This window comes from Podarcis liolepis, assembly GCF_965112155.1.
Source record: "Podarcis liolepis genome assembly, chromosome: 16".
Lineage (NCBI taxonomy): Eukaryota > Metazoa > Chordata > Lepidosauria > Squamata > Lacertidae > Podarcis > Podarcis liolepis.
Genome location: NC_139567.1, coordinates 1588390 through 1603403, shown reverse-complemented (window position 1 = coordinate 1603403; position 15014 = coordinate 1588390). Strand labels below are relative to the sequence as shown.

At 41.5% G+C, this 15014-nt stretch overlaps 1 protein-coding gene and 1 long non-coding RNA gene across 3 annotated transcripts in view; both read left to right on the top strand.

The window, feature by feature from the left end:
* LOC310695834 overlaps positions 1 to 15014 on the top strand; it is a 205193-nt gene that overhangs the window by 154813 nt on the left and 35366 nt on the right. The gene's annotated exons all lie outside the window — the stretch shown is intronic.
* Positions 1 to 15014, top strand: part of PHYHIP (phytanoyl-CoA 2-hydroxylase interacting protein) — a 55741-nt gene that overhangs the window by 27217 nt on the left and 13510 nt on the right. For both annotated transcript variants that reach the window (XM_083480722.1, XM_083480721.1), the window contains exon 2: positions 952 to 1135. In XM_083480722.1, the coding sequence (XP_083336848.1) occupies positions 971 to 1135 (165 nt within the window). In that variant the 5' untranslated portion in view covers positions 952 to 970. The remainder of the gene's footprint in view (positions 1 to 951; positions 1136 to 15014) is intronic.

Genomic DNA, 15014 nt, shown 5'->3' with positions numbered 1-15014 from the left:
TCTGAGCACTGACATCTGCAAGGAGCCGTCTGCTCTGTCAAGGCTTTGTGTGGGATGACACCTGCTCTTCAGATGGCTCCATGGTTGCAGAAAGAATTAATTAGACACAGGAGGGAGAGTAGGGTAGTTGGGGTAGAACCGGTAACTATGGATGTAAGGATTCTTTGGGGAAGGGCTCATAGCTCTGTGGTTGATACAGGTGGAAAAGAAAGTCAATTAAGTTCACATTTAAAGGTGGATCTGCCTAATTCACACTTTTTGAACCACTATGTGTACTAAAGCACCACCGTTCTTTAAGATTTGTGCTGCTCTGAATTGTGCAGTACATTTCTTCCACCAAGAAATGTGTACAAAAGAGTATATTCTAAGGTGGTGTGCGTTAAAATGCATATATAGGAGAAAATAACATACAAAATGCTTTATATTAAGGGAAATATAAATATCACAAATAAATCTCAGCATTTAATACAAAAAACTGTGTATATTGGGATAAATTTAAACCCAAGTGCTGATGAATTTAAAAGATTCTATAAAAGAAAATTGCAAACTGTCAAGGAGAACAGAATTTAAGATTGGGAAAATGAGGAACAGAGACAAAAACTGAAGTGGACTGATTTGCCATCCCTAGTGGGAAAGGTTTGCTTTGCATGCAAAAGGTTGCAGTTACAGCTAGAGGGTTCCAGGTTGAATAATGTCTTTCTGCGTCAGAAGGGGACTCTGACAACCCAAGGCAGCTTATGAGGCCTTCTCCATCTTCAGAACATTTGGTAAGGAGGGTGACTGCACCAGTGGCAAGCAGCCTCAAGACACCTCGTCCTTGTGCCAGTCCTCGTCCTTGTGCCTTCCCAGGGTTCCAGGGTATTCTGGCCACACCCAGCTGGACCTTGGTTGCTGCAAATCTCCCCGCTTGAACACCCATCTTTCACTGTCTTTTGTCTGTTCCAACCATAGGAGCCGAACTGGCCGGATCATGGAGTTGCTGTCCACCCCACACAGCATTGAGATCAACAACATCACCTGTGACTCATTCCGGATCTCCTGGGCCATGGATGTTGGAGACTTAGACAGAGTCACTCACTACTTCATCGACCTGAACAAAAAAGAGAACAAGAACTCCAACAAATTCAAGCACCGGGTGAGCTGTTACAATGGGCTGCCTTGGTGTTCAGCAGGGGTGAAACAGAAGAACCTGTGGACCTTCAGATGTTGTTGGACTACAACTTCCATCATCTCTGGCCATTGGCCATGCTGTCTGGGGTTGATGGGAGTGGAAGTCCAGCACATCTGAGGAAGGCCACAGGTTCCTCATCCCTAGCATACAGGGTGGGGCAAGACATGCTCTCCAATACATCTCTACTAACAATCCCTTCAGCCAATAAAAAGCATCCCCCCTTTGCTTCAATTGCACACAGACTTAGATCCTTGTTGGCAGCTGTTGATTACCAACCACTAGGGGTGAGCAATGAGATGCCCTCCTGATGGGCTAGATTGTATGTTCTGTGGTTGCACAGCCCACAGTCGGTTCTAATGGGAGCAGTGGTCCAACACATACAAGGCAAGGGCACTAGGCAGCCTACCGCCAGTGCTCCATGCTGTGGCTGCCTCTATGAACCTACCAATGCTTCTGATAATAACCAGATCTCTCACTTGGAAGGCTCTGGGCATTGCTCTGCGGAAAGCAAACTAGTTCAGTGGTAATTTCTTTTCTCCAGGGAAGCCTGGGAACAAAGGCTTTCTCTTACTATAAAACAGAGATGGGCGAGTAGCTTTAAAAGCTGTTTGAGGTGTAGGGGTGTGCGTGTGACACCCTCACAATGAGAACACTTAAAAAGTATGTTTCTGAAAGAGGCTGCAGAGTCGTGAAATGAATTACTCACATCTTTCTCCCTCTGAAATGGAGTCACTAATTTGGATGCTGTTTAACAGGTTGGTTGGTTGCTATGACAATGCTACTTAATGTTTAACATTAATTTACACACACACACACACATTACCCTTTCTGTGAGAAGGTTTTCTCCCCTCCCTTTTGCTGCCGTCTCCTGACTCTTCCACATTTGCTGTTGCCACAGAAACAGCCTTGCTTCGCAGAGGACCCCCAGCGACTTGCTGGCTGGTGTGACCATGTTCTCCCTTACTAACAAATATTTTTAAAGCACTTGCTCTGTTCATTGGGCTATTCCAACTACATTGTTTTTTTTTAAAAAAATGATATTTATTAAGGTTTCAAAGAAAAATATTACATAAATAAAAAGAAAAGAAAAAAAGACAGAAATAAGAATAAAAGAAAAATACAAAATACAAAAAAATAAAAAACACTTAAAGAAATACATCAGTCTTTCCATACCTTACATTCATTTCCTTGCTTCCCTGACCACCTCATACCTCCCTTTTTTGTATTCCAATTCAGTTAGTTAATTCAGCAATTTCTTTCCCTCTTTGTTTTTATCTTAATCCTTTAACTTCATATATTATGACTTTGGATTCTCACCTGTTAATAATCCATTTTTACATACACCTTTATAACATTGCTGCTTAAACCACTTAACTTCATTCTGACATCATTCTAACATTCATTAATTTTGCAATATTTCTGTAAATAATCTTTAAATTTCTTCCAATCTTCTTCCACCAACTCTTCTCCCTGGTCTCAGATTCTGCCAGTCATTTCCGCCAATTCCATGTAGTCCATCACCTTCATCTGCCATTCTTCCAGAGTGGGTAAATCTTGTGTCTTCCAATACTTTGCAATAAGTATTCTTGCTGCTGTTGTGGCATACATAAAAAAAGTTCTGTCCTTCTTTGACACCAATTGGCCGACCATGCCCAGGAGAAAGGCCTCTGGTTTCTTCAGGAAGGTATATTTAAGTACCCTTTTCATTTCATTATAGATCATCTCCCAGAAAGCCTTAATCTTTGGGCATGTCCACCAAAGGTGAAAGAATGTACCTTCAGTTTCTTTACATTTCCAACATTTATTATTGGGCAAATGATAGTTTCTTGCAAGCTTGACTGGTGTCATGTACCACCTGTATATCATTTTCATAATATTCTCTCTTAAGGCATTACATGCCGTGAATTTCATACCTGTGGTCCATAACTGTTCCCAGTCAGCCATCATTATGTTATGTCCAACATCTTGTGCCCATTTAATCATAGCAGATTTCACCGTTTCATCCTGTGTATTCCATTTCAACAGCAAGTTATACATCTTTGACAAAATTTTAGTTTCTGGTTCTAGCAGTTCTGTTTCTAATTTTGATTTTTCCACCTGAAAGCCAATTTTCTTGTCCAAATTGTATGCCTCCATTATCTGATAATAATGAAGCCAGTCTCGCACTTTGTTTTTTAATTTCTCAAAACTCTACAATTTCAGTCTATCTCCCTCTTGTTCCAAAATTTCCCAATATTTCGGCCATTTGACCTCCATATTGAGCTTTTTCTGAGCTTTCGCTTCCATCAGTGACAGCCACCTTGGGGTTTTGTTTTCCAGTAGATCCTTATATCTTATCCAGACATTAAACAATGCTTTCCTGACAATATGATTCTTGAATGCTTTATGTGCTTTGACCTTATCATACCACAGATATGCATGCCATCCAAATACGTTGTTAAAACCTTCTAAATCCAAAATGTCTGTGTTTTCAAGAAGCAGCCATTCTTTCAACCAGCAAAAAGCTGCTGATTCATAATAAAGTTTAAGATCTGGCAGGGCAAATGCACCTCTTTCCTTTGCATCCGTTAGTATTTTAAATTTTATTCTAGGCTTCTTGCCCTGCCAGACAAATCTAGAGATATCTCTCTGCCACTTCTTGAAACAGTCTATTTTGTCCAAAATTTGCAGTGTTTGAAACAGAAACAACATTCTAGGCAATACATTCATTTTTATCGCAGCAATACGGCCTAGCAGTGAAAGCTTCAAATTTGACCAAATTTCTAAGTCTTTTTTCACTTCAGCCCAACATTTTTCGGAATTGTCTTTGAATAGATTCCCATTTTTTGCTGTCATGTTAATCCCCACTTTCTTAACCACTGTTAAACCTGTCTCATTCTGAAACCTCTCTCTCTAAATCAATGTTAAATTTTTCTCTAAGACCTTAGTTTTTAACTTATTCAGTTTGAATCCTGCAGCCTGACGAAATTCTTGAATCAGTTCCAAAACCCTTTTAGTACTAGATTCTGGCTCCTGTAACGTCAATACTAAGTCATCTGCAAATGCTCTCAACTTGTACTGTTTAGCTCCGACTTGTATACCTTTAACCAATTGGTCCCTTCTAATCATATTCAGCAGGACCTCCAGGACCGATATAAAAAGCAATGGGGAGATTGGGCAACCTTGTCGTGTCCCTTTTTCTATCTTAAATTCTTCCGTCACCACGTTATTTACAATTAATTTAGCCTTTTGTTCTGAGTAAATTGCACTTATACCGTTTTCAAAGCCTTGGCCTACCCCCATCCCCTGTAGGTTCTTCTTCATAAAACTCCAAGAAATGTTGTCAAAAGCTTTCTCCGCGTCCACAAATATCAAAACTGCCTTAGTATTTATGTTCACTTGTAATTTTTCTAAAATATTAATTATATTTCTCACATTATCCGACAAGTGTCTACCCGGGAGAAAGCCAGCTTGGTCTTTATGAATCTCTTCCATTAACACTTTTTTTTAGTCTTTTAGCCAAAATGTCTGCAAAGATTTTATAATCCACATTGAGCAATGATATGGGGCGGTAGTTCTTCAGCTGCGTCTTTTCAGCCTCTGTTTTCGGTACAAGTGTAATATACGCTTTTTTCCACGACTGGTGCTCTTTTCCCACCCATTATTTCGTTACAGACTTCCTTCAAAGGTTGTACTAACCATTCTTTTAAGGATCTGTAGTATTTAGAAGTCAGTCCATCCGGTCCTGGAGATTTACCTAGTTGCATATTCTGAATGGCACCTTCTACCTCCTGTTCAGTTATTTTATGGTTCAGCATTAATTTATTTTCCTGAGAGATTTTTTGTAATTCATTTGTTTTCAAAAATTGATCTAAATCAATTTCTTTCTGTGGTCCTTGTGTATATAGTTGTTTAAAGTACCTCTGGAAACAGTTTCTAATCTCAGCTGGGTTCTGTATGTTCCTTCCTTCCACTTCTAAATTTGTAACCGTATTTAATTTTTGTCTTTTTTTCATTTGCCAAGCCAACAATTTCCCACATTTATTAGCCGACTCAAATGTCTTTTGTCTCACTTGTTTGATTTTCCATTCTATCTCCTGATTCATCATTTTCATGTATTGTACTTGGTGTAACTTTAATTCTCTCAAAATCTCTTGCGACTTTGGTTTTGCTCTCAATTTCTTTTCAGTTTCTTTTATTTTCTCCAATATTTTATCCTTCTTCTCATTTTGGATTCTCTTCTTTAATGTGTTCTGTTGTATCAAGAACCCTCTCATAACAGGTTTGCTTTCATCCCAGATTACTCTTTTTTCCACATTGGTATTCATGTTTATCTCAAAATAATCTCTCAAGGTTTTTTGGGCCTTCTTAATCACTTCTTCATCTCTGAATAAGGTGTCATTCATCCTCCATCTGAAGGAACCAGTTGGTATTAGTTTCTCCATCTTCACAGCATTGTGGTCGGAGCAGGTTTTTGGGCAGATTTCCACTTTTCTTGTCTTTGGTCCCATTCCTCTAGTTACCCATATTTGGTCAATTCTTGTCCATGTCAGTTTGGCTTCAGAGAAGTAGGTTCCCTCTCTGGCCAAGGGATTCTTTGTTCTCCAGATATCAACTGTTTTCGGTAGTCTGTCGTCCTTAGTGACTACCTGTCTTTGTGCCTTGTCCATATGCGTAGATACCACTCCGTTCATGTCTCCCATCAAAATCACATTATAATCCAAATAGTCCATCAAGGTCTCATGCAACTTTTTAAAGAATTCAGATTTCCCCTCGTTTGGTGCATAAACGCCTACTATTTCTCTCCTTGTGTTTGAATTTCAATTGCCACAAATCTTCCTTGGTCATCTTTGAAGATAAATTTCGGTAATAGTCTCTCCGTTGCATAAATCACTACCCCTCTTTTTTTAACCTTGTCCGAAGAAATAAACTCCTGGCCCAGTCTTTTGTTGATCAATACTTTCCTGTGTAGCCTTGTTACATGCGTTTCCTGTAAACAAATCAGGTCCAATTGTTCCTTTTTTAATAAATGAAACACAGTTTTCCTTTTCTGAGGGTAGTTGAGACCGTTACAATTCCAACTTAATAGTTGCAGAGCCATGATGTAGTTACTTTACTTCTCCTCCAACTGCACCAAGTGCCTGTTCCTGTTCTGTCAGTGGTATCACCTTCTCCAGGCGGTCTTTTAATTCAGGAGGTAATCTTGATATGTCTAAAATTCCTCTTTCTAGTGCTCTTAACTCTTCTCCAGCTTCTTTCTGCAGGTCTTCTCCGTGGTCTCTCAAAAATCTTTCTTTGTCGTCCTCTGATCTTATTTTTATCTTTCTCCCTTTGTAGCTAAAGGATAGGCCTTGGGGGAATTCCCACCTAAAGATGATTCCGTTGCTTCTCAGCAGGGCGACCAAATCTCTATAATTGGACCTAAGGTCCAGAAGATATTTGGGAATGTCCTTAAATATCTCCACTCTTGACTGATGTATTTCCAAAGTCTTCTGAAAGTGCAGACTCAAGATTTTATCTCTCTCCTCTTTTGTTCGGAGGGTGATCAAACAGTCTCTCACCCTGTTCTTCTTCCCTCCTCTTCCAAGCCTAAAAGCACTCACTATCTTAAAGTTTTCCTTCTCCAAATCTGGGTTCCAAAAGTCTGTAAATTCCTGCGTAAGAAAGTCAATCAGATTGTCTTTCTCAAGTTCAGGTTCGGCCCTGATCCTCAAATTCATTTGCTTCTCCTTCAATTCAATCATAGACAATATTGACCTGTGGTCTTCAAGTTGTTTGTGTATTGGTGGTATCTTCTCTTCTACAGCAGTTGCTATTTTCTTTGCTTCTTCAGCTGTCTTTCGGGTCAAGGTAGATTCCTGTAGTAATTTCTCAATAGTTTCTGTGTTAGTATTTACCTTCTGTCCCAAATTGTTAATACTTGTGGTGTTTTGATCAATTTTAACTGATGCTTCAGCTACTTGTTTACTTATTCTTTCCAAAGATTCATTAATTTTACCTAATGCCTGAGCCAAAACATCTTCAGATGCCATTCCTTTGGGTTTAGATTGTACCAATGCGGCTCCTGTTGGTAATCCAGAAGGACCAGATGTTGATGCTCTTCGCTGCAGCCCAACGTCTGGACGAAATGATCTACCAGACCTCGTTGTTTTTTTCCTGAAGCAAATCTATTTTCTCCTTTCCATCTGCCATAACACTCTAGATAAGGCCCAAGGTCAATCCCACGATCAGAATTTGTTTTGAAGTGGAAAATTCCCCTGGCCCAGCTGTTATTGTAACAGTTTCAAACTTCCTCTAGGGGGACACAGTAGCAGTCAAGAGTTGTTGCCTTAAAATAATTAACCTTTTTTCTTTTAATCCCCCAATTCACAAAAAAGACAACAGTTTCAATTTCAGTTGTTTTCCAGTTACTTTAAAACCAGGAGAAGCCAGCCAGAAATATTGTATCTCACTTGTATCTCACTTGCAGAGTTAGCTGTCAAAGAGTACTTTCACCAACAGCGCATTTCACAGTACGGCATTCTTATTGTTCACTGGCAACCTGTTCCCAGGTTTAAGCGGTGGATTTTAGCTTCCTTTTCTCTCTTTTTGCAGGGAAATACAGTTCAGACCTTTCCCCCCTCCTCTCCTGCAATCAAGGGGGGAAATCGCTTGTTTGATGTTAGAATTATAGTCTTTTTCAAACGTCTTTCAAGGTTTTCGCTTACAAGTTCATTGCTTTACTCTATTTACAAAGAAGGGAAGGCAGACTTCCTGTTTATGCGTCTCCGCTTCAGTATCAAATTACTTCTTTGTTCCTTTGTTTCCCAAATTAGCCTACTCACGGATAGTTGTTTTGTAGTCAAATTGTCACAGGAAAAAGGCAGCGCTCTCCGGTAACGGCTGTGCGGCTTCGCTCCACGGAAGAAGCAGTTGATTCACAGCACCGTGCCGCTTCCCCGCTTCACTCCGGAACCCGTAATCGGGCTCCTTTGCAAGTTGGGGGGGCGCAAAAGGTGCCCGCCGAGTCCCACGGTCACAGGCTTCACCCGCCTGTGATTTTTTCAAGGGTCCCCACTTCGCCGCAGCGGAACAGACCCGATTCCCGTAGAGCTGGTCCCTCCGGATCAGAGGGAGTCCGCCATTACCGATGGCGCCACCCCGGAAGTGCTATTCCAACTACATTGAAAGAGGATGGGTTTTTTAAAACCCTTTGTCAGTTTCTGCCTAGGCCTAGGGTTTGTTATGGGCATGGGTAGGCAAACTAAGGCCCAGGGGCTGGATCCAGCTCAATCTCCTTCTCAATCCAGCCCGCGGATGGTCCTGGAATCAGTGTGTTTTTGCATGAGTAGAATGTGTCCTTTTATTTAAAATGCATCTCTGGGTTATTTGTGGGGCATAGGAATTTGTTCATTCTCCTCCCCCCAATATAGTCCGCCCCCCCCCAAGGTCTGAGGGACAGTGGACCAGCCTCCTGCTGAAAAAGTTTGCGGACCCCTGGTTATGGGTGCTGAGAATTGTTAGGAGACCCCCATTCCTCCCACAGAGATACAATTCCCAGAGTTCCCTGGGAAGCGGGATGGATTGTTAAAGCACCTTGGGAACTGTAGTACTTAGAGGGAAATAGGGATGTTCTAACAGCTCTCAGAACCTTTAACAAACTACAGTTCCCAGGATTCTTTGGGGGGGGGAGCCATGAATGTTTAAAATGGCTTGATAGTGCCTTAAATGTTCTAGTGTGGATGCTGGTAAAAGGCCATGCCATTTCAGGTCAAAGGTGGAGACTCACATGACCAAATGTTCATTCATATAAAAAGTGCTTTGTACATATACAAGGAGCCTGTCTAAGAGGAGGCTAGGAAAGAACTTTCCACTTGGCTAGGGGTCCTCAAGGATTTTGTTCAGTCTGCATTTCCCCAAGCTATTATCCAGATCAGAATGCGGTTATCTTTTGGGTTTTGCAGTTCTTTTAATTTTGCATGACAATGTGTAGAAAAACATGCAGTTTAGATTGAAATGAAAGCATACGAAAAAGCAAGGTATTTGAAAAGATATGTACGAAATTATGCAAACAGGAGCAGATTTGCCTAACTCTTACGTTTTTATTTATTTATTTATTTAATTGACAGGATTTACATACTGCTTAATCAACTAAACCTCTAAGCAGTTTGCATAAAATATAAAATAATATATTAAAATTACTCATAAAATCAGATGCTAAAAACAAGTTAACCTTTCCTCCCCCCCAATATAAATAAAATTAGAAGTTTTAAAAATAAACATGAAAAAGGCATATTAAAATGCTTGTCAAATTTATGTCTGGGTAGGCATTCTTAAACAAATAAAAAAATTCCTTCCAGTAGCACCTTAGAGACCAACTAAGTTAGTTCTTGGTATGAGCTTTCGTGTGCATGCACACTTCTTCAGATACCTGAGCTTTCGTGTGCATGCACACTTCTTCAGATACCTGAGCTTTCGTGTGCATGCACACTTCTTCAGATACCTGAGCTTTCGTGTGCATGCACACTTCTTCAGATACCTGAGCTTTCGTGTGCATGCACACTTCTTCAGATACCTGAGCTTTCGTGTGCATGCACACGAAAGCTCATACCAAGAACTAACTTAGTTGGTCTTTAAGGTGCTACTGGAAGGAATTTTTTTATTTTGACTATGGCAGACCAACACGGCTACCTATCTGTAACTTAAACAAATAAGTTTTTAGCAGGTGCTAAAAACAGTACAGTAAAAGCACTTTTCTAATAATGTTTTGTTAACCACTTAGAAGACACCTGGGCATTAAGTAGTAGTGGTGGTAGTAGCAGCAGTAGTAGTAGTAGCAGCAGTAGTAATAATAATAATAATAATAATAATAATAATAATAATAATAATTACTACTATGTGGATGCTTCTTAAGGAAATATTTTAAACATCATCATCACCATCAATGGGCAGTGAGTTCCATGTGGTAATGGAACAGGCTTCTGAAAGAAAACATGCGCAGCTGACACAGGTGGGAAATAGACTGTCTTGTCCATTCGTATCCCTGATATGCTATATACAGGAATGTATTTTATTTGGCCTGGAGACATAGGGGCTTATGTGAGCCCCCCATAATCTGAAGTGGTACAAGCTGGATGCAGGTTTAGCAACTCAGCAAGAGCCGGGTCCTGGGATGAGGGTGGAGAGGCAATATTTGGACCTCACTACAGGGTGAGTCATTTTGAAACCCGAGTATACAGCAACCATATTAGTCATTTTAAAACTTAAACAAACCGAGGTGAGTACACAGGGAATGCAGTGCTAATAAAATGCTGCTGTATTTCACAGAAACATACTGCCCTGTTCATCAATAATTACTGATAGCAATAAATATTGCAGTGTTCCACAGTAACCAAGTACTATTTTAATGAATGTTATAGTTCTCCACACTTAATTTATACTGTGCCTTCTGTGAGCACTGTAAGCAAAAAGCCTCCCATCACCCATCACCCATCTTTTTATGGCACCTAGGATGGTCATTCTTCAGTGTTTCAAACAAGACTTTGATGCACATTGATGTAGAGGCTGGGATGATGTGCTCAAAAGATTTTTGAAACCTTTAGAGAAAATGTACTTTTACACCACATAGTAAACACATGAGGAGGGTTGCAGCATATTGTCAGTTAACAAGTTAGATTAATTTATTTAAAACTTTTTGATTGATTAAAAATTTGCCACCATTAATCAGACAGCAGATATTTTTTTAAAAAACTTGTTAATTCTCACACAAAGGCAAGATCACTCACCCCCCCAACCTGGCTGTTAGGTGTTCAGTGGCTGGCAGCTGCCACCAGGCATCAAAAGCTGTTGAGTGCCCATCAAAGTAATGTCTTCAGCTGAACAAAAGACTAGAGCCATAGCTCTTAAACTGTGGGGCAGCTGTGGCATTTTGGGACAAATAGGACCCTAAAGCAGGTGGAAACTTCTCTGCACTCCAGCCAAGATGCAGGTCGTGTTTTGAATGGCTCTGGCTGGGGACCTTCACAGATCCATGTGGGATTTGTGGGAGCTTGCTGCACCCTCATTGTCCCATCATCTCGCATATGATTTTAGAAGAACGGCGCTTAGGAAGAGCTGCCAATTTCTTCTTACGATGTTTCTCAGCCCGTTGTTTTAGGAAAGCATCATCGATAACCTTTTCTGTTCACCTTCTAGTGCTAGAGTGGAACTTTTATTATCTAGAGTCCCTTGCACCCTTGGCAAGGAGCTGTATCAAACAGTAATGGGCAACAGCCAATAAAACCACAAAATACCACCAAAGCAGGTGTGGGGAACCACTGGCCCTCCAGATGTTACTGAACTACAACTCCCATCATCCCTCACCATTGGCCGTAGTTGCTGTGCCTGGTGGGAGCTGTAGTTCAACAATATCTGGCGAGCTTAGACAATTGGGGAGAAGAATAAGGTAGAGCCCTGCTGGCTATAGAGAGACCCCATCTTCTGAGCATGGCCTCTGAGCATAGGTTCTGCTGAACATAGGAAACTGTTAGATCTGGCCATTACTCTGATTGGCAGCATCTCTCTTGGGTTTCTGGCACAGAGGTCTTTCCCACTGCCTGCTTTTTGGTCCTTTTAGCTGGAGATGCTTCAGGGATTGAACCTGGGTCAGTCATGCAAGGTATGTGCTCTCTCATGATCACACTTCACCAAAGATCTTAACACACAGGCACTTTTATAGGGCAGCAAGCATCCCCTTCCCTTTCCTGCTCCAGGGTTTGGAAAGAAACTGGTAGCATTGGCCAATTATTACCAGTTCTACCTCTCCCAGTTGATGACCTGGCTGTCATCAGGGCCATAGCTAGGGGGTGGTGAGGTGGGCCCCCGCCAGGGGTGCAGGCGAGGGGGCGCGTGCGCACAAAATCGGCTTAGAAATATGTCCATAAATATGTCTATAAATAAAAATATTGATTATTGCCTCATAAGAAAAGGTTTTTAATAGAGGGTGAATTGAATGGGGGGGGGTGTTGGAGGAGAGGCGGAAAGAAGAGCTAATTTGTCCATGGCTGGGGGACACAACCTGGACAGTTTTTCCAGGGGTGCAAGATCAGTTTTTCCAGGGGTGCAAGATCACAGTTTTTCCAGGGGTGCAAGATCACCTAGCTACAGCTCTGGCTGTCATTCACTGCATCATTTCCAGTTTGCAAACAATCTGTACAGACAAGCCTCCCCATCTAATGCAATGCATAGACAAATGCATCAGGATTAAAGGTTCCTGAATTAGAAGATCTTTAATGGTGGGAAAGAGGGCCTTCCCCAGGGTGAATTTTTAAAAATCTTCTCCTGCCTGTTAATAGACTATTATTATTACCAACTTCATTGTCCAGAAAGTGGGAGAAGCAACAAGAGGAACAGCCATTTTAGATCTGGTCCTAACCAATGTTGATGACCTGGTTAGTGGGGTAGAAGTGGAAGGATCATTAGGCGCGAGTGATCATGTTCTTCTGAAGTTTACTATACAGCGGAAAGGAGCAGCCAAGCATACTAGGACTCAATTTCTTGACTTTAAGAAAGCCGACTTCATAAAACTTAGGGAAGTGCTGGGTGAGATCCCATGGACAGTAATACTAAAAGGAAAGGGAGTTCATGATGGCTGGGAGTTTGTTAAGAGGGAGATAGTAAAAGCACAACGTCAGGCAATACCAATGAGACGGAAACATGGAAGGTGCCTAAAGAAGCCAGGGTGGCTATCTAAAGAACTTTTAACTGAGTTAAGATTAAAAAAGGATGTGTACAAAAAATGGAAAAGGGGGGAAACCACCAAGGAGGAATTCAAACCAATAGCCAGCACGTGTAGACACAAAGTCAGAAAAGCTAAAGCACAGAATGAACTCAGGCTTGCTAGAGAGGTTAAAAGCAACAAAAAAGGCTTTATGGGTATGTTCGTAGCAAAAGGAAGAACTAAGAAACAGTGGGGTCGCTCAGAGGAGAAGATGGTGAAATGCAAACAGGGGACACAGAAAGGGCTGAACTCCTCAATGCCTTCTTTGCCTCAGTCTTCTCCGATAAAGAAAACAATGCCCGACCTGAAGAATTTGGAGCAAATGATCCAGCAAAGGAAACACAGCCCAGAATAACTAAGGAGATAGTACAAGAATACTTGGCTAGTTTAGATGTATTCAAGTCTCCAGGGCCAGATGAACTGCATCCAAGAGTATTAAAAGATCTGGCATATGTGATCTCAGAACCACTGGCAGTCATCTTTGAGAATTCCTGGAGAACAGGCGAAGTCCCAGCAGACTGGAGGAGGGCAAATGTTGTCCCTATTTTCAAAAAGGGGAAAAGAGAGGACCCAAATAATTACCGCCCAGTCAGTCTGACATCAATACCAGGGAAGATTCTGGAGCAGATCATTAAGCAAACAGTCTGTGAGCACCTAGAAAGGAATGCTGTGATCACCAATAGTCAGCATGGATTTCTGAAAAATAAGTCATGTCAGACTAACCTGATCTCGTTTTTTGACAGAATTACAAGCCTGGTAGATGAAGGGAACGCAGTGGATGTAGCCTACCTTGATTTCAGCAAGGCATTTGACAAGGTGCCCCATGATATTCTTGTAAAGAAGCTGGTAAAATGCGGTCTTGACTATGCTACCACTCAGTGGATTTGTAACTGGCTGACTGACCGAACCCAAAGGGTGCTCATCAATGGTTCCTCTTCATCCTGGAGAAGAGTGACTAGTGGGGTGCCACAGGGTTCTGTCTTGGGCCCGGTCTTATTCAACATCTTTATCAACGACTTGGATGATGGACTCAAGGGCATCCTGATCAAATTTGCAGATGACACCAAACTGGGAGGGGTGGCTAACACCCCAGAGGACAGGATCACACTTCAAAACGACCTTGACAGATTAGAGAACTGGGCCAAAACAAACAAGATGAACTTTAACAGGGAGAAATGTAAAGTATTGCACTTGGGCAAAAAAAATGAGAGGCACCAATACAAGATGGGTGACACCTGGCTTGAGAGCAGTACATGTGAAAAGGATCTAGGAGTCTTGGTTGACCACAAACTTGACATGAGCCAACAGTGTGACGCGGCAGCTAAAAAAGCCAATGCAATTCTGGGCTGCATCAGTAGGAGTATAGCACCTAGATCAAGGGAAGTAATAGTGCCACTGTATTCTGCTCTGGTCAGACCTCACCTGGAGTACTGTGTCCAGTTCTGGGCACCACAATTCAAGAAGGACACTGACAAACTGGAACGTGTCCAGAGGAGGGCAACCAAAATGGTCAAAGGCTTGGAAACGATGCCTTATGAGGAACGGCTAAGGGAGCTGGGCATGTTTAGCCTGGAGAAGAGGAGGTTAAGGGGTGATATGATAGCCATGTTCAAATATATAAAAGGATGTCACATAGAGGAGGGAGAAAGGTTGTTTTCTGCTGCTCCAGAGAAGCGGACACGGAGCAATGGATCCAAACTCCAAGAAAGAAGATTCCACCTAAACATTAGGAAGAACTTCCTGACAGTAAGAGCTGTTCGACAGTGGAATTTGCTGCCAAGGAGTGTGGTGGAGTCTCCTACTTTGGAGGTCTTTAAGCAGAGGCTTGACAACCATATGTCAGGAGTGCTCTGATGGTGTTTCCTGCTTGGCAGGGGGTTGGACTCGATGGCCCTTGTGGTCTCTTCCAACTCTATGATTCTATGATTATTTTTTAAAATTATGCCAAGGATTCCAAATGATGAATTAATCTGATTGTTCCTAACATAACATGCAACTGAGTGGCATCTTGTACCTTGTTCCAGTAATGAATAAAGAGGCTCAACTTCCTGCACAAATGAGTCATGTAGTTGTTTTCCCTCTGCCTTATTCTTATAATATAAATTTAAATTATATATTTTTCTTCCA